Here is a 19338-nt window from a genome sequence, read left to right on the forward strand (position 1 = left end):
TCTAGGATCCAGTTGCGGAGGGAGGTGTTCAGGCCCAGTAGGCTCAGCTTTCCAATCAGTTTCTGAGGGGATGATTGTGTTGAATGCTGAACTGAAGTCTATGAACAGCATCCGAACACTAACAGCCATTAACACTAGTAGAACCTACTGCAATAGTGCTCTAAGTTTTGAACTTAATTGGCATTTTCTTAATGCAATCTTCATCTGCAAAGTAAAAGTTATATATACACAAAATTGTATTTAAAATATTAAAAATAATATTTATTAAAATAAATATTAATTCACAAAATATAATTCTAGGAAGGTAACATTTTAGTGACATCTTGGTTATAATCTTTGAAAATTATTCAAGTGAGAAATACAATTCAAAATTAGAGGGAATTATACAGCTTTTAACAAATATTTTGTTTGAGATCTATTGATAAATAATTGAGCTGGCAAGTTATATCATGAATTTTAACATTTTAACATTTAATATCAATAAACAATGTATTCTACATTTTATTTCACATTTGACAGCTTATATTTACGTTGGGACAAAAGGGCAAAAGAGTGAAAGCTCTTCACAACTATTAATGCATTAGACATTTACACATGAAGGGAATAAAATGTCCCTGCATCTGTCATTGCAAAATGATCTTCATAGTACTCGTTTCCACATATAGTATTCATTTTGATCAATGAATGAAACATCAGTTGAGCACAACAAATGGCTAATACTCTAGCATCTGTTTGGCACATGCAACCATGGATGTATTTCTACCATAAATCTTTGTACTTGAATATGAGAAATTATGGAACTCACTGAATGAGGAATATTTAGTGGTATCATGCCAAAATTTATCTATTACATTTTCATGACATACATTATACTCACTCAAATGAGTCCTTGATCGTTGTATACACGATTCAAATAAATCTTCAGCTTGTGGAGGATCATAATTGAAGATAGTGAATGGAAGCAAGATGGCATATGTGGCTGAATAATGAATCTGTATTTAAAAATGAATAAAGTATTTTCTTGTCAGAAGTCTTTAGGCCACAAGATGATTCCATAAAATGATCAATTTAAGTCATTATTCAGGGCAAAAATGGCTCAAGCTAATGATCAAGAAATTCAGTTTGAAAGCTAAATTAGTCCTAATCGTGACAGACTCCTATACAAATTACAGACTTATAGAGAGCTTAAGTGGTGTTACTGCTGAAGGGTGAGGTCTCAGGTTGGGAAGGGGGATAGGCGGAGAATGGGATGGAATACAGATAAGGTAATCAAAGAATTGACAAACAGGATAATAAATAAGTATTATTGTAACCACAATCCTGAGTCCCAAATGCCCAGTCACCTGACCAGATCAAAACTACAATAGAATCTTCAAAACACGATTAATTGGAATTATTGAAATCAATAACATAGGAAATTCAGGTTCCTCGAAATATTCTACTAGTTAGCGAATATGTTAAACAAAACCACAAAATTGGTAAACAGCTGATCAGTACCACACAGCCTGATGATCTAGACAAACTCAAACTGGATATACTTTTTGCAATACACTGTCAAGTCAACAAAGAAAAATCCCACAAGCTTGATTTTATCCACTCCCTTCTATGTGAAGCCTCTATAAACTATTGGTATTATGGTAAATTTTGTAGCTTGAAATAGAAGACAACAGGACAGGTAAATTATGTTTTATTTCTTACAGGATGTACAGTGACAAGATCTTGAAGTCTGTTTTAAGGATGAGGTTTTGGAGTATTTGGAGGCACACAATAAAATGGGCCGAAATCTCAAAGAGAAATCTTGCCTGCAGGAATTCTCTGAGGAAATAACAGGAAGGATAGGCAAGCAAAGGAGAGTCGATAGGTGTTGTTTACTTGGATTTTCAGAAGGTCTTTGACAAGGTGCCACACGTAAAGCTGCTAAACAAAATAAAAGCCCGTGGTATTACAGAAAGGATACTACCACGGATAGGAAATTGGCTGGCTGGCAGAATGCAAAGAGTAGAAATAAAGGGGGTCTTTTCTGGTTGGCTGCCAGTGACTAGTGGTGTTCACAGGGGTTGGCATTGGGTCCACAACTTTTCATATTATATCTTGATGATCTAAATGATGGAAATGATGGCTTTGTGGCCAAGATGATACAAAGAAAGGTAGAGGGGCAGATAATGTTGAAGAAGTACGGAGTCTGCAGAAGGACTTGCACAGATTAGGAGAATGGGCAAAGAAATGGCAAATGAAGTATATTGTAGGGAAGTATATAGTCATGCACTTTGGTAGAAGAAATAAAAGTGTATACTATTTTCTAAATGGGGGGATAATTCAGAAATCAGAGATGCAAAGGGACTTGGAAGTCCTCATGCAAGATTGCCTAGAGGTTAAAACAGGTTGAATTGATAGTGAGGAAGGCAAATTCAGTTCAAGAGGACTAGAATACAAAAGCAAGGATGTAATGCTGAGGCTTTATAAGACATTGGTAAGACTGCATTTAGAGTACTGTGAGCAGTTTTGGGCACTATATCTAAGGAAAGATATGCTGGCCTTGGAGAGGGTCCTGAAGAGGTTTAAAAGAATTATCTCAGGAATGAAAGGGCTAATATATATGAGGGGCTGCACTCACTAGAATTCAGAAGAATGATGGGGTGGGGGGAGCATCTTATTGAAACCTTTTGAAAGGCCTAAATAATGTGGACGTGGAGAGTATGCTTCAAATAGTGGGGGAATAGGAGGCATCCCTTTAGAACAGAGATGAGGAGGAATTTATTTAGTAAGAGTGTGGTAAATCTGTTGAATTCATTGTTACAGATGGCTGTGGACATATTTAAAGCAGAGGTTGATGGGACTTAATTAGTTAAGAGCATCAGAGTTTATGGGGAGAAGGCAGGAGAATGGGGTTGAGAGCAACAAATGAACGGTGGAGCAGACAACAGCCAGATGGTCTAATTCTGCTCCTACGTCTTATGGTCTTACAAACTTTTACATACCTTGTTGATATGCTCAAGTGTGACAGATGCTATCTGATCCAGCAGACCAGGATGCAGGCAATTTGTTCTGGTTAGAAACAGAGCAATTTCAGAAACATTGGATGAAGTTATTTGCCCTATTAATCTTTCAAAGCTTGCCATTGCCTCTTCTGCTAGAACTTCTTCAAACCACTCGCCACTGGCATATTTCAGTTCTTCTAATAACAGGTCCAAGTCATTTGCTTTCTGCAGTCTCTCCAAGCCACACATATTTAACTTCTGAAGAAGCTTCACATGACCAGTTGCTGTACCAGGTTGGTATGAGGAGCTATTCCTTACCCACCTGGTAATGGCAATGGCAAATGCATTCAAGTCACTTAAATTGCACTGGGGTAAGACATCATCAATACGTGCAGGAATCAAGTGATCAGTTCGTGGAGAAGGAAGCAGAGACAGGACACGAGTAAACATAGATATCTCATAAGGAACAATACTGAGACGAAGGTAGCTGGAATAGAGGAGAGAAGAAAAGGACAAAGTTATGAGCATTTCAAAGATAACAATTTAATAATAACTTTTCAACCATTATTAAAGATGTGAAACAGTTAATTGGCTGAATGTGAAACTGCGCAGCAATATTCTTCAAGTTAAAAAATCAGTTGTAATTACTGAGAGATAAATGGTGTATTTACACTAATGAAAAAAATAAGGCAAATCATGTCATTGTACAAAGATATTGTTCTACACAGAATGCGAACCACCTTATACGATGCATATATCATTAACAACCAAAATTTACAGTGCATCCTTCGTTAATTACTCAACCTTGAATGACAAATTTCATATTAGGAAAACTGCATTGCTCATCTAAGTTTTCATTGTAATGTACAGAATGGGCCCAGCAGAGATTGCACTTTCTGAGGAAACTTAAACAAGCATCACTCCCCACTAACATCTTAACTACATTCTACAGAGGCGTGGTTGAGAGTGTGCTGACCTTTTGCATCACAACCTGGTACTCCAGCTGCATTGTTGCTGACAAAAAAGCCTTGCAGAGGGTGGTTAGGGGAGCAGAGAGTTTATTGGGGTCTCCCTTCCTTCTGTCCAAGACCTCTTTCAGAGTTGATGCCTCCAGAAGACACGGTACATCATTAAAGACCCCTCACACCCTCTCCATAAACTGTTTTGGTTCTTCTGCCATCAGGCAAAAGTTACAGGAGCATCAAAACAAAAACCACAAGGCTACTAAACAGCTTCCTCCCACAGGCAGTCAAACTGCTAAATAGCTGCTCTACCCGACTCTGCTTTGGACACTTTTAACTTGCACTGGACACTTGTAACTTGATTTTAACCGACATGTGGCTATTGTGTTTTACTATTTATTTTTGTGTTTACTATTTGTTGCGTTTGTTATGTTATGATTGCACTTGCCCCTGGGAAACGCTGTCTCATTCTGCCCAGCAGAGCTGATGTATGGTTGGAATGAAATAAAGTTTTTGAATCTTGAATCTTGAGAAACTAAATTAATTTATCTTATAAGATAATCACCGCAAAAGAGAAACAGGCTACTGGATAAATACAATTTTTATATTGTAAATAAGTGTTCCCTTAATCTATTTTATCCATCTAAATCAGCATTACACTTGATTTTTTAATGTACGTGTTCAGCCATTCACTTTAGGTTTCCCTATTTCAGTTTTTGCATGACATATACCATCTTGTGGTTATTTTCAGTCGTTCAGGCAGGTATGGCCGGGGCGGCCTTCACTGGGGGTGGACACTGTGTCAAGGCCTGACAACAGAAGACAAACCCTTGCTTGGCTCCATTACTCCATGCTGATTAGTATCATCACATCCAAGTGTGGAAAATGAACAGGTGTACAGAACTGCCGGCCTGCAGTTGACCAGTCTTCCTCTCTTTTCGTCACTACCATCTAAAAGATAGTAAGAAACTATCCTAGTTTTCTATTGCACAGGATCACAATAGGGCTACAGAGGCTCAAATCAGCTCCATCATGGGCACAAATTCTCCCCACCATCAACAACATCGTCAAGAGGCGGTGCCTCCAGAAGGACTTTCTCTGGGGCACGTTCTCTTCTTGTTACTACCATCAGGGAGAAAGTATAGGAACCTGAAGACCCACACTTACTGATTCAGAAATAACTTCTTTCCTTCTGTCTTCAGATTATTGAATGGTCCATGGATACTATCTCATTATTTTATATTTTTGCACTATTTAATTATTTTTGTAACTTATAGTAACCTTATGTCTCGTATTGAACTGCTACCACAGAACAACAAATTTCACATTGTGCGTCAGTGACAACGAATCTGATTCTGATCAATCTGCTGAAGGATCTCAACAAGTCAAGCAGTGCTTGTAGGGGAAAAGAAATGGTCAAAGTTTTGGGTTGAAACCCTGTATCAGAATGATATTGCCTTTTTTCAAAAAATGTACTTCAATGTATTTTTCAAAATGTAACTAATTGATGTTTAATTAAAATGTGTGTGATAAGCAGTTTATCTAATATTTATTTTACCTTATTAACCTTTGCCTCAATTCTGCAAATAGTTTTGGTCTTTGACAATGAAGTGACAGCAAAGCCTGTGTTATCTTTGCAATATCCACCGGCCTGTATGCATCCAATTGTTTGGACAAAGACGATGCAACACTAAATAAGTGGAGAGAAAAAAAGAAAGACTAGTTTCTTTTCTGGTTGAAGATCATTACAAAACATAATTTCTACATCTGCTGCATTAAACTTTCTTGTGATTTTACTTACTTTTGAATTAGTTGTGGATTCCTGCACTCCATTTCTGCCATGGTCTCTATGATGGCTAATGTCTGTGAAGGACTAAACTCTTCAACCATCAACAAGGCAGCAGATTCAAGTCTTTATGATAGTGGGAAGGAAGTGGAAAAAGAAGTCTGATTTTTCCTCATGTTTGTTAACTGTGCAAGCCAAAACATTAAAATAAAAACTCAAATATAAATAGTTTGATATTTCTGAATTATATAGTTTATGGTTTTGTAATTATTTGAAATGAGGTGATGGAAAACATGTTGGAATTAACTAGAATTTGGCACCTTAATACCCTTAAGGGATTGAAATTCAGGCCCTTAAATGGACAAAATGAAGAAATAAAAATCTAGAAAGAATTATATTTACTGTATTTTAGGAGTCAATTTAAACCAAAAGAGTAATAGAAATATCTAAGATAAAGAATACAGCTACAGATTTTACTTATATAATAAAAATGTGGTCTGAAGTTATACTTGGATACCAGAATTGCCAAAGTTCATAACTTACCTTTCCTTAATCACACTCCCTGATAAAGGTCCCAATGCTGCAAAAAGTCTGGCAAAACTCACTGGATCAATATGAGTATCCATAAGTTCAATAAGTCTCCACCTAGCAGCTAACCGGAAGTCACAATTGTTGAAATGTAGAGATTGGTACACTCCAAGGATGATGTTTAGATTATCAGCATCTAAGCTTCTCATACTCTCAAGAAAAACCTCATTGCATTTTTCTAACAAAGGACGATAACTGTACTTGACACTGCGTAGAAATTTCACAATTCGGCGTGAACTGTTAAACTGTGAAGGATCTCTAGTATCCAGTAAAAACTCTGCCTTCTCTATTAGACAATTCCGAAGGCGTTTAGAAATCAAAGCAGAAATGTTTAACATTAATGATGAAAGTATCCTAGAAACAGAGAGGAAAAAAACTAATTAGCTATGATTTAAAGTTTTTAAAGACAATCATTGTCACAAACAATATTTTATCTTCCTTATTATAGTAGATTTTGGCTGTACCAGAGTATTTAACAAATGATGCAATGAATATCAATAGAGATCTCTGGAAAAAAATATTAATACTCCTGTACTGCTGTATATGAATTGCTTTAATCTCTCCAATTGGAAATTAAGTTGTTTTTGTGTTTAGTTATGATCTATTTTTATCACTTAAAATATAAAACAGGAACTGGCCTTTCATTTCAAAAGGTCATATGCATAAACAGTTAAATGTATTGTGTAATGGTCTGGTATGGCAATTAAAATGTGCAGGAACATAAGAAACTGCAAAGAATAGTTGTCTCTGGCCAAGACATCACAGGTCCATCCCCTTCCAACCACTGGTAGTATCCACAAGAGCTGCTGCCTCAAGGAGGCAAATACTTATCATCAAAGATCCACACCATACGGGGATTTGCAGCTACCATTAGGCAGAAGGTACAGAAGCCTGAAGTTTCAAGAACAGTTACTTCCCTTCAACTATTTAGTTCTTGAACCAGCCAGCAAAACTCTTATAACTACAAACACGAGGAAATCTGCAGATGCTGGAAATTCAAGCAACACACACAAAATGCTGGTGGAACGCAGCTGGCCAGGCAGCATCTATAGGGAGAAGCGCTGTCGACATTTCGGGCCGAGACCCTTCGTCAGGACTAGACCTTCTAGTCCTAATGAAGGGTCTCGGCCCGAAACGTCGACAGTGCTTCTTATAACTACAGTTTAGCAACACTATGAATGCTTTGACCACTTTGCACAAACATGGACTTCATTATTTTTGTTCTAATTGTATTTCATTGTAAAAAAAACATACATACAATTTATGTTTATGTTTTCCTTGTGAACTTGTGAATGTTGCTTATGTGATTCTATGTGCCTGTAATGCTGTTACAAATAAACTTTTTATTGCATACATGTACTTTATGACAATAAACTCAACTTTGATTATTTTTGTCTATTAGGACTATTCTATCATTTGTAGTTTTAAAACATTAACAACTGAAGATTCCAAAAGAAAAGAACACTAATGAAGACACCACTTCAGTAGGCCTTTTGCAAAATTCTACAATGATTGATGGTTTCGACTTTTATTTTTCTACCTGATTCTCATGAACCTTAACTCACAACCATCAGCGATGGAATTCCTCATTTTAATCTTTAACAGGCATCCACAGTGCTAATGCTTTATGTGAATCCCTGACAAAATCAACAATTTTTCCCAGTTAGTTCTACTACAGCTGAAATCCACAATCTCAGGCATGGGTACTACAGGAAGCAACTTCATTTTATGAAGCTTTAAAAAAAAATCTATCGCTATTCAAAATTGGCGGATTCAGAGCGCAGCATCCCTTTAAGAAAACGGAAGCACGGAAAGCGGACCATGCTGCAGCTACAATTGAAATGCAGAAACCTCAGACACCTCCTCCCCCACTCCTGACTATGCTGTTGGCAAATGCACATAGTCACTGATAAATAAAATTGAAGACATCAGAGCAAGGTTGCTGCAGCAGAGGGACATCAGGGAGTGCTGTGTACTTTGCTTCACAGAAATATGGCTAACCCCCATAATTGCAGATACAGCACTGTAACTTGAAAGCTTCACTATCCACTGAAAAGACAGGACAGCTGACTCGCTTAAAGGTAGAGGAGGTGAATTATGTTTCATAATCAATTCAGTGGTGCACAGACATGGTAGTTCTGTCTCAATCCTGCTCATCCAACCTGGAATATCTAGCAGTCAAGTGTTGTTCATTTTATCTGCTGAGGGAGTTTTCGCCATTGTCCTGGTAGTGGTGTACATTCCATCTCTGGTCAAGGTCAGGCAGGCAGGCACTGGAGGAGCTGAACACCATGATCAGCAATCACAGAACAACACACCCTCATACCTTCCCAATCACTGTGAGGGATTTCAACCAGGCCAACTTGAAGAAGTTCCTAAATAATGACCACTAATAAGTCACTTGTGGAACCAAAGGTGCCAACACACTTGGCCATTGTTATCACAGCATCAAGAACGCTTAGCGTGCTATCCCACATCTGCACTTTGCAAAATCAATCACCTGGCTGCATTTCTACTCCAGACGTCCAGGTGAGACTAGAGACTGCAGCAAAAGTGATGAAGATCAAGAAGGTATGGTCAAGGGAGGCAGAGAAGCACTTATAGGACTGCTTTGAGTCAGTGGACTGGACATTATTCAGGGATTCATCTTCAAATCTGAATGAGTACAACACAGATGTCACTGACCTCATCAAGATCTGCGTGGATAAGTGTGAACCTTTGAGAACTTAGCAGACACACCCAAGCCAAAAGCTGTGGACGGATCAGTAGTCTACTGAATGCTAGACCTGTGGCATTCAAGACTGGTGATCCAGAACTATATAAGAAATCCAGGTATGACCTATGGGAGTCTATTTTAACAGCATTAAAAAAAAGTCCAGCTGAAGTTACAGAGAGAATCGGATGCACGTCAGCTCTGGCAAGTTTTGAGGCCTTTACTTTCTACAAGACAAAACCTAGCATCGTGAATGGCTGTGATGCTTCACTCCCAGGTGAGCTCAATGCCTTTTATGCATGGTTTGAAATGCAGAATAAACCTACATCCATGCGAATCCCTGTAGCATCTGGTGACTCTGTGGTTCCTTGTCCTGCCAATGTCAGGTAGCATCAATAGCAGCGATGCTTCACTACCAGATGAACGCAACACCTTTAATGCCCGATTTGAAAGGGATAATATAACTGCAGCTGTGAAGATCCCTACTGCACCTGATGACCCTGTGATCTCTGTCTCAGAGGCTGATGTTAGGCTGTCTTTAAAGAAGGTGAACCCTCACAAGGTGGAAGGTCCCGATGGAGTACCTGGTAAGGCTCTGAAAACCTGTGCCAACCAACTGGCAGGAGTATTCAAGGACATTTTCAACCTCTCACTGCTATGGTTGAAAGTTCCCACTTGCTTCAAAAAGGCAACAATTATACCAGTGCCTAATAATGTGAGCTGCCTTAATAACTATCGCCCAGTAGCACTCACATCTACAGTGATGAAATGCTTTGAGAGGTTTGTCAAGACTAGACTGAACTCCTGCCTCAGCAAGGGCCTGGATCCGTTTCAATTTGCCTATCACTACAATAGGTCAACGGCAGATGCAATCTCAATGGCTCTTCACACGGCTTTAAACCACATGGACAACACACATCTACGTTAGGATGCTGTTCATTGACTATAGCTCAGCATGTAGTACCATCATTCCCATAATCCTGATTAAGAAGTTACAGAACCTGAGCTTCTGTAGCACCCTCTGCAAATGGATCCTCGACTTCCTAACTGGAAGACCACTATCTGTGCGGACTGGTGATAACATCTCCTCCTTACTGATGATCAACACTGGTGCACCTCAGGGGTGTGTGCTTAGCCCACTGCTCTTCTCTCTCTATACCCATGACTATGTGGCTAGGCACAGCTCAAATACCATCTATAAATTTGCTTATGATAATTCACTAATATTGTTGGCAGAATCTCAGATGGAGATGAGAAGGCATACAGGAGTGAGCTACACCAACTAGTGGAGTGTTGTCACAGCAACAACCTGGCACTCAATGTCAGTAAGATGAAAGAGCTGATTGTGGACTTCAGGATGGTTAAGATGAAGGTACACATACACCCATGTGAATCCCTGTTGCATCATAGAGGTATCAGAAGTGTTGAGAGAGTGAGCAGCTTCAAGTTCCTGGGTGTCAAGATCTCCAAGGACCTAACCTGGTCCCAACATATCGATGCAGTTATAAAGAAGGCAAACCTTCGACTATACTTCATTAGGAGTTTGAAGAGATTTGGTATGTCAACAAATACCCTTGAAAACTATTATAGATGTACGGTAGAGCATTCTGACAGGCTACATCACTGTCTGATATGGGGGGGGGGGGTGGTGGTGGTGGCTACTGAACAGGACCAAAAGAAGCTTCAGAGGGTTGTAAATTTAGTCGGCTCCATCTTGGGTACTAGCCTACAAAGTACCCAGGACACCTTCAGGGAGTGGTGTCTCAGAAAGGCAGCGTCCATTATTAAGGTACTCCAGCATCCACGACATGTACTTTTCTCACTGTTACCATCAGGTAGGAGGTACAGAAGCCTGAAGGGACACACTCAGCAATTCAGGAACAGCTTCTTCCCCTCTGCCATCCAATTCCTAAATGGACATTGAACCCGTGAACACTACCTCACTTTTTTAAACATACTATTTCTGTCTTTTGCACATTTTTAAAATCTATTCAATAGACATATACTGTAAGTGATTTACTTTTTTTTTTCTCCTTCTTTATGCATTGCATTGAACTGCCGCTGCTAAGTTAACAAATTTCACAACACATGCCAGTGATAATAAACCTGATTCTGAAAATCTTTCAAAAGTATCAGGCCCTGATGGTGTACCTGATAGGGCACTGAAGTGGTTCCCACCTGTTTCGAAAGGGCAACAATCATACCACTGTCCAAGAAGAGCAGGGTGAGCTCCTCAATGATCATCACCCACTTGCACTTACATCTACTGTGATGGAGAGCTTTGAGAGGTTGGCCATGGCCAGAATCAACTCCTGCTAAGCATGGACCTGGACCTGCCCCAATTTGCCTATTGCCACAGGGGATCCCTCCCCCAATTCTTCTAAATTCTATTGAGTACTGGCCCAGAGACAGACACTCCTCATATGATAAGCCTTTCAATCCCATAATCATTTTTATGAACCTCCTTTGAACCCTCTCCAATGACAGCACATCCTTTCTTACATAGGCGGCCGAAAACCACCCACAAAACTCCAAGTGAGGCCCCACCAGTGTCTTATCAAGCCTCAGCATTACATCCTTATTTTTTAAATATTCTAGTCTTCTCAAAATTAATGCTATCATTGCACTTGCCTTCCTCACCACTGACTCAATCTGCAAGTTATCATTTAGGGAATCCCACACGAGGACTCCCATGTCCATTTGCACCTCTGATTTTTGAATTTTCTCCGTTTAGAAAATATTCCTTCCACCAAAGTGTATGACCAACACATACAAACAAGCTGGATGAACTCAGCAGGTCGGGCAGCATCCGTTGAAATGAGCAGTCAACGTTTCAGGCCGAGACCTTTCGTCAGGACCTTACGCTTCCCAACACTGCATTCCATCTACCACTTCATTGCCCATTCTCCTAATCTGTCACAGTCCTTCTGCAAACTCTGTGCTTCCTCAATACTACCTGCTCCTCCACCTTTCTTTGTATCGTCCATAAACTTGGCCATGTAGCTATCAATTCCATCATCCAATTGACATAGACCGTGAAAAGTAGTCCCAATACAAATCCATGCAGAACACTACTGCTCAAAGTTAGCCATTCAGAAAAGGCTCCCTTTATTCACACTCTTTGCCTCCTGCCAACTAGCCAATGCTCTATCCATCCTAGCATCCTTCCTGTAATACCACAGGCTCTTATCATACTAAGCAGCCTCATGCATGGTCCCTTGCCAAAAGCCTTTTGAAAATTGAAGTACACAACATCCACCAATTCTCCTTTGTCTATCCTGTTTAATATTTCCTCAAAGAATTCCAACAGATTTGTCAGGCAAGATTTTTCCTGTAATGAAACCATGACTCATTTTATCATGTCTCCAAAATCTCATCCTCAACAATCAACTCCAACATCTTTCCAACCACTGAGCTCAGGCTAAATGGCCTATAATATACTTTCTACTGCCTCCCTCTTTTCTTGAAAGTGGAATGACATTTGCAGTCTTCCAGTCCTCCAGAACCATGCCAAAATCTAGTAATTCTTGAAAAATTATTATTATTATTACTGTCTTGACTATCCCTTCATCTACCTCTTTCAGAAGCCTGTGTAGTCCATCTGGTCTAGTTGACTTATCTGCATTTAGACCTTTCAGCTTCCCAAGCATCTACTCCCTAGTAATAGCAACTGCACTCACTTCTGCCCCCTGACCCTCTAGAACATCTGGCATCCTGTTAGCATCTTCCATAGTGAAGACAAATGCAAAAATACAATCAGTTCGCCAACATTTCTTTGGCCCTCATTATTACCTCTCCAGCGTCATTTTACTATTTATATATCTGAAGAAACTTTCAGTATCCTCTTTGATATTATTGGCTAGCTTACCACCAATTTCATCTTTTTGCTCCTTATGGCTTTTTTGTTACCTTCTGTTAGTTTTTAAAAGCTTCCTGATCCTTTAACTTCTCAGTAATTATTGTTGTTCCTCTCCGTGCCTTGTGGCTGTCGGGTGGCAACCTTGCAGTCGCTTTAGCGTTTTTCTGTTATTTTTAATGAGTCCGAGTTTCTAGCTCAATGCTCAACCCAGCACGGATGGAAAGTGTGCAAGCAGCCAGCTGGATTCAAACCTGGGGCCACTCGTTTCGAAGTCTGGTGTGTACGTCACTTCATCACCAGCTGGCTTTCTCAGTAATTTTGCTCTATTATATAAACTCACTTTTGCTTTTATGTTGGCTTTGACTTCCCTTGTCAGCCACAGTTGTGTCATCCTGCCATACTACTACTTCTTTAGGATGTACTTGTCTTGTGCCTTCCGAATTGTTCCCAGAAACTCCAGCCATTGTGTTCTGCCATCATCCCTGCCAGTGCCCCCTTCCAATCAACTATGGCCAGCACCTCTCTCATGCCTCTGTAGTTCCTTTTGTATTACTCCACTGTAATACTAATGCATCTGACATTAGTTTCTCCCTCTCAAATTGCAGGGTGAATTCTATCATATTATGACATTTGGCTCCCAAGGATAACTTTACCTTAAGCTCCCTAATCAAATCTGTTTCATTACACAACACCCAGAATAGCTGATTCCTCTAGAGCAGGGGTTCCCAACCTGGGGTGCCTGCACCCCCACGGGGTGCGAGATGGAATTTCAGGGGGTGCGACAAAGAGTGGCTTGTGTCCTGGAGTGACGAGTCACGAGTCATCACTCAGCCAGCCGCCAGTGTGCCCTGAGAAGTGGTAGTAACGTTTGTCCCAAGCACGCTTCAGTCTCCCGCTGCCCGAGTCGAGAGAGATGTAAACTCACTCCAGTCTCCCGCTGCCCAAGTCAACATTGAGGATTCTCATTAGTGTTACCTGGGAAGTTACACTTCAGAGTCGAGGAGTCTCATCATTGTTAGCTAGAAGGTTACATCTCAGAGTTAAAAATCATCTCAGAATGCCAAAATCTTTATATATCCTGAATCAACCATCAAGTAACGACTTTGCGTTAAAACCAAACCCGCAGTCGGTAAATTATTCAATTATAAAATTTTTAAAAGCCGCATTTTGATAAAAAGCAGCTGAAGTCATTCGTTCATATTTGTCTCAATGCATTAAAGAAGTTTTTGAATTTCAAAGGTTTTTTTTCTCTTAAAAGGTTTTTTTCTTGAATCGTTGATAATTTTGAATTATGTTAGTTGAGGAGGTATCATGGTTAGCACCGAGGATTTTGAATCACGTGATGGGAGTTCATATCTCCAGTAATCATCCGAAATAGGTGTGTAAATTCAATAGAGAGTAGCCTAATAGTTCGCGTTGCGTCCCCATAGCATTTCCACCTGACGATTTATCTTGGCTTAACCGCAGATAATATCGTAATATAATATTCGAAAGTGTATTTCTCGTGATACTTTGCTACAGGCATGTCTGGTTGAGTAAAGCGGTCATCCCTGACTTAGATAGTTTTTCTCATATTAGCTCATATTTTTCCCTTCATTAACCCTTCATCATGTCAAAAAGAAGGAAATGGAATGATGACGATGTGTGCTTTGGTTTCACTTGCACAACAGGAAATAATGGCTTGCAAAAAACCCAGTGCATTCTTTGTAGCGTTGTGTTTTCCAACTCAAATCTGAAGCCATCCAAGTTTCAAGAGCACTTCAAGGACAAACATGGTGGAGCTGATGTTGAAGGACATGATGTTGGGTCATTGAAAATCAAAAGAGCTCGTTTTGATTCACAAGGAACTCTTCCAAAATTAGGTTTCGTTTCTGTTGAAAAACCACTACTTCTAGCTTCATACCAAGTGGCATATAAAGTGGCCAAATCCAAGAAGCCCCATACAATTGCGGAAGATCTCATCAAGCCATGTGCACTGGAAATGGCAACAACTATCCTGGGCAAAGAAGTAAGAAAAAAATTTGAACAGGTGTCCCTATCAAATAATGTCATTCACAACCGAATCAATGATTAGAGTGAAGATATTTTGGACCAAGTCATCTCAGATGTCAGAGCTAGTCCTCTTAAAATCTCTATTCAGTTGGATGAGTCAACTGATGTCTCCAGTTGTAGTCAACTCATCACATTAGTGAGGTATGTCAATGATGGTGCTGTGAAGGAAGATTTCCTGTTTTGTAAAGATCTGAAAACAAACACAACCGCAAAGGATGTGATGCAGCTGGTGAAAGACGTCTTTGCCAAACATAATTTAAATATCAAAGTCATTGTGTGCACTGATGAGGCATCTGCAATGCTTGGAAATAAATCTGGCTTTTCTGCATTGATGAAAAAGGACATTCCAGACTTGCAAGTTACCCATTGTTTTCTTCATCAGCATGCTTTGGCATCAAAAACATTGCCTCCAAATTTGAAGAAAGTCGTTGATACTTGTGAGAAGATCATCAACTGGATCAGGGGGCGTGCTTTGGACCATCGCATCTTCAAATCATTTTGGGAGGATCTGAGAAGTGAGCATTCAGTTTTGCTTTTCCACACTTTGTCCGTTGGTTGTCATGAGGACAAGCTTTAACCCGCTTCTTTGAACTGCGGGAAGAAATCAAAGTTTTTCTGGAGGAGCGTGAATGTGATCTGGTTGGGGCAATGGAATCACAGGAATTCACCCAAATGCTGGCTTACATAGCTGACATTTTCACTCGTATGAATGACCTGAGTGTTTCTTTTCAAGGAAAAGGGATAAACATATTGAAGGCTTATGAAAAGTTGAATTCCTTCAAAGAAAAGTTACGCCTTTGGCGTCGAAGGATGGAAAGAGGCAGTCTCTCAAATTTTCCTTCATTAGAAGAGATGGTTGATGATGCTGGATCCATAAATCCTGCCGTGCGTGAAGAAATTGTGGCTCATTTGGAAATGCTGTCAGAATCGTTTGATGGATATTTTGCTGCTGGAGACCTGAAGATTTCAGAAGAATGGATCATGAATCCATATTCCTACAATTTGGAGAAAATGTCAGATGATGAAGAGCTGAAGGAAGATCTTATTGATTTGAGGACAAATCGAGCTCTTGAAATGCAATTTGAAAGCAAGACTGGAGGAGTTTTGGTGTGCAGCACTGGATATGTTCCCAAGACTTGGTGGAAAAACACTTCGTGTTCTCACTCCATTTGCAACAACATACCTGTGTGAATCTGGATTCAGTTCTCTTTTGTCAATCAAGACAAAATCTAGGAATCGCCTGAATCCACAGGCAGACCTGCAGATCGCAGTCAGCAAAAAAGTTCCACGTTTTGACAAAATCATGAATGAGAAGCAGGAGCAAAGAAGTCATTGAATTTTATGTTCACAATTGGGATTGATTTTATTGTTTACAACTTTTTCTGAATAAATTAGTATCTAATTGCTCAATTTATATTTGCATTTTATGCACAGAATTAAAAAGCTTATTTTTTTAAGTTCAATTTGTTCACCCGCAGTATTGTATATGGTTCAATTTGTGGTTCAAAAATTAGAAATTAGACTTCTTCATCTTCAAATGTGATATTACTTTTTGTAGGGGGTGTGAACATTAATCAAACATTTCCTAGGGGTGTGGGGCATAGAAAAGGTTGGGAACCACTGCTCTAGAGTGAATATGTAAGTCATAGGTGTCAAACACAAGGCCCGCGGGCCATATCTGGCCCGGCGTACAATTATATCTGGCCCGCGAGATCATTTTAGATAGATCTATTATTTTAATTATTAATGGCCCGGCGATATGAAGCGCTGATAACACACAAACTACAGATCCCATAATGCAGCGCAACAGCTGCCGATAGGCTACCCGGGAACATTCCCGTGTCAAGCATCTGTTGCTGTATACAACGCTATTCTGAAGTCGAAGCTAACCCCTAACAATGGCGAAGAGAAAAGTTGATTCTGAAAAAAAGAGTCTTTCAAAACCGATGAGTATATGTTTACTGACATTGCCGGTAAACCCGTGTGTCTTATTTGTGGAGCTAATGTGGCTGACATAACAACACATCTCAGCGTCTTAAACCTTCAGCTCCAGGGACGTGACCGCATGATCACTGACATGTATGATGCAGTGAAGGCATTTCAAGTGAAGCTGCTCTTATGGGAGACACAAATGCACCAGTGCAACTTGCCTCATTTTCCCTGTTGCCAAGTAATGTTGAACCAGGTCGGCGCAATGATGTTCCCAAATGCGCACTTTGCTGATAAACTGAGCGCACTTCGCACTGAGTTCGCACGGTGCTTTGGTGACTTTGAAGCTCAAAAAATTAATTTCGAGCTGCTTCGCAACCCATTTGCCGTTGACGTGGAAACTGCACCTGTACAGATTCAGATGGAGCTGATAGAGCTGCTGTGTAATGGGACACTAAAGGCAAAGTACGACACTGCAGGGCCCTTACAGTTTATTCGCTCCATTCCTGAAGCAATGCCTCAGCACCGTCTACATGCGGCTCGAACCTTGTGCATGTTTGGTAACACATATCTGTGTGAGAAGCTTTTCTCAGTGATGAAGATTAACAAAACATCACACAGGAGTCGTCTCACTGATGAACACCTGCAGTCCATCCTGAGAATCTCCACAACACAGAATCTTACACCAAACCTAAACGAACTTATTGCCAAGAAAAGATGCCAAGCATCCAGCTCTGACAAAACGGCATAAGAGCAAAGAAAACTGAGTGTTTTGATTTGTTGTTGTTTTAACTTTTGCTGAAAAGCACAAATTTTATTTATATTTTCAGGGGTTTTTTGCAGCATGCTCATATTTCTAACTTGTATAATACTGACAGGAGATATTTTTATGGAGAGCAAAATATTTAAGTTATTTAAAGTTTTAGTTTATTTTTTCTGGAATAATATTCCTGTCTGTTTTTATTCATATTTATGTTAAAAAAAATGTTTAGTTTTAGTGTGTTCAATAAATGTTTATCCTGTTCGGCCCACGACCTAAAGTGTGCTTTGAGTTTTGGCCCCATGTGCAATTGAGTTCGACACCTCTGATGTAAGTGATCTGATGTGCCCACGCCCTTGAGTACTCGGCCTAGGATGTTGCCTTTCCTGAAAGCCTTGTGGGTGTCGACACTCTGCAATGTCTCACGTCGGTTGCTGTTATAGACAGTGGCTGCTTACCTGGAAGGGGGGTAGCTTTCATAGCTGACATGGTGTTACACATCTCAAAGTATGCATAAAAGATATTCAGAGCATCAGGGAAGGAAGAGCCACTGATATAGTCAATGCCGTTTTACCTTGCACAGTCAGTAACACCACATATGCCAGGGATTGTTATCAGACAGGTCTTCCTCAATTTTTATTGTACGTAGGCAGCCTTTGCCCTCTTGATGCCAAGATGAGTTTTGTCCTGGCCAATCTGAGAGCTGTTTGGTCTCCAGACAATACTGGGCATTCAGAAGGGAATGCACCTCTGCATTTAGCTAGGGCTTCTGATGGGGCTGTGAGATGACCTATCTTGAGATCATCTCATGGCCTAACCTTAATCTGTCTAGGTCTCTTTATATAGTTATATGTTTTCATAACCATCTTGGTATTGATGAATACTCTTCTTGGGCTTGGGTAGAGGTATTGATTATAACTGATGTTTCAATGACAAACTCTGCCATATTCTTCAGAAATGAAACCTGGGCATGCCTTAAAAATTTTAACAAAGGCAAAGATCTCACTCCAAGTAAGAACTGGAATTTGATTGTAAACGAGGGAAAGCGCAAATCTGATTGGATGAGGACTAACCAATTAAGAGGGATGGAATACAAGGGTACAAAGACCACCATACTAGATGTGTCCAGGCATCACCCTTGAAGAAGATGGCAGATTGTCATCGAAGTGTTGGCTATAATCAATATCTGTACAAGGCTAGAAGCTCGAAAAATACAAATACTTTATTGTCATCAAACAATTGATACTAGAGTGTACAATCATCACAGTGATATTTGTTTCTGCGCTTCACGCTCCCTGAAATACAAATCGAAGTAAATATAATAAAAATTTAAATTATAAATCATAATTAGAAAATAGAAAGGGGAAAGTACGGTAATGCAAGTCAGGTCCAGATATTTGGAAGGTACGGCCCAGATCCGGGTATATTAAAAACGTATATTATAAAATATTATATTTTTATTATATTATAAAAGTATATTCATCATATAAACCAGAAAAGCACTTTCAGAAAAGCACATAAGATCCTTTTTTTTAAAAAAATATTTGTATCATTAGTCACTAAACAATAATTGTTAACATTATATAAGTTTTTCATTAGTTTCGCTGTACATCAGAATCAGATTTAATATCATTGGCATACACTGTTGTTTTGTGGCAACAGCACATTGCAATACATAATAAAAAACTATAAATTACAATACTACATACAC

At 39.6% G+C, this 19338-nt stretch overlaps 1 protein-coding gene across 3 annotated transcripts in view; it reads right to left on the minus strand.

Annotated features, from left to right (window-relative positions):
• The window catches only part of fastkd1 (FAST kinase domains 1), a 69775-nt gene that overhangs the window by 13423 nt on the left and 37014 nt on the right, over positions 1-19338 (minus strand). For all 3 annotated transcript variants that reach the window (XM_073047241.1, XM_073047242.1, XM_073047243.1), the window contains 5 exons: positions 6270-6668; positions 5742-5852; positions 5499-5630; positions 2979-3465; positions 878-992 (listed from right to left, as the gene is read on the minus strand). In XM_073047241.1, coding sequence (XP_072903342.1) covers positions 878-992; positions 2979-3465; positions 5499-5630; positions 5742-5852; positions 6270-6668 — 1244 coding nt within the window. The remainder of the gene's footprint in view (positions 1-877; positions 993-2978; positions 3466-5498; positions 5631-5741; positions 5853-6269; positions 6669-19338) is intronic.

The sequence above is a fragment of the Hemitrygon akajei genome, chromosome 5 (assembly GCF_048418815.1).
Source record: "Hemitrygon akajei chromosome 5, sHemAka1.3, whole genome shotgun sequence".
In the NCBI taxonomy this organism is placed as follows: Eukaryota; Metazoa; Chordata; class Chondrichthyes; order Myliobatiformes; family Dasyatidae; genus Hemitrygon; species Hemitrygon akajei.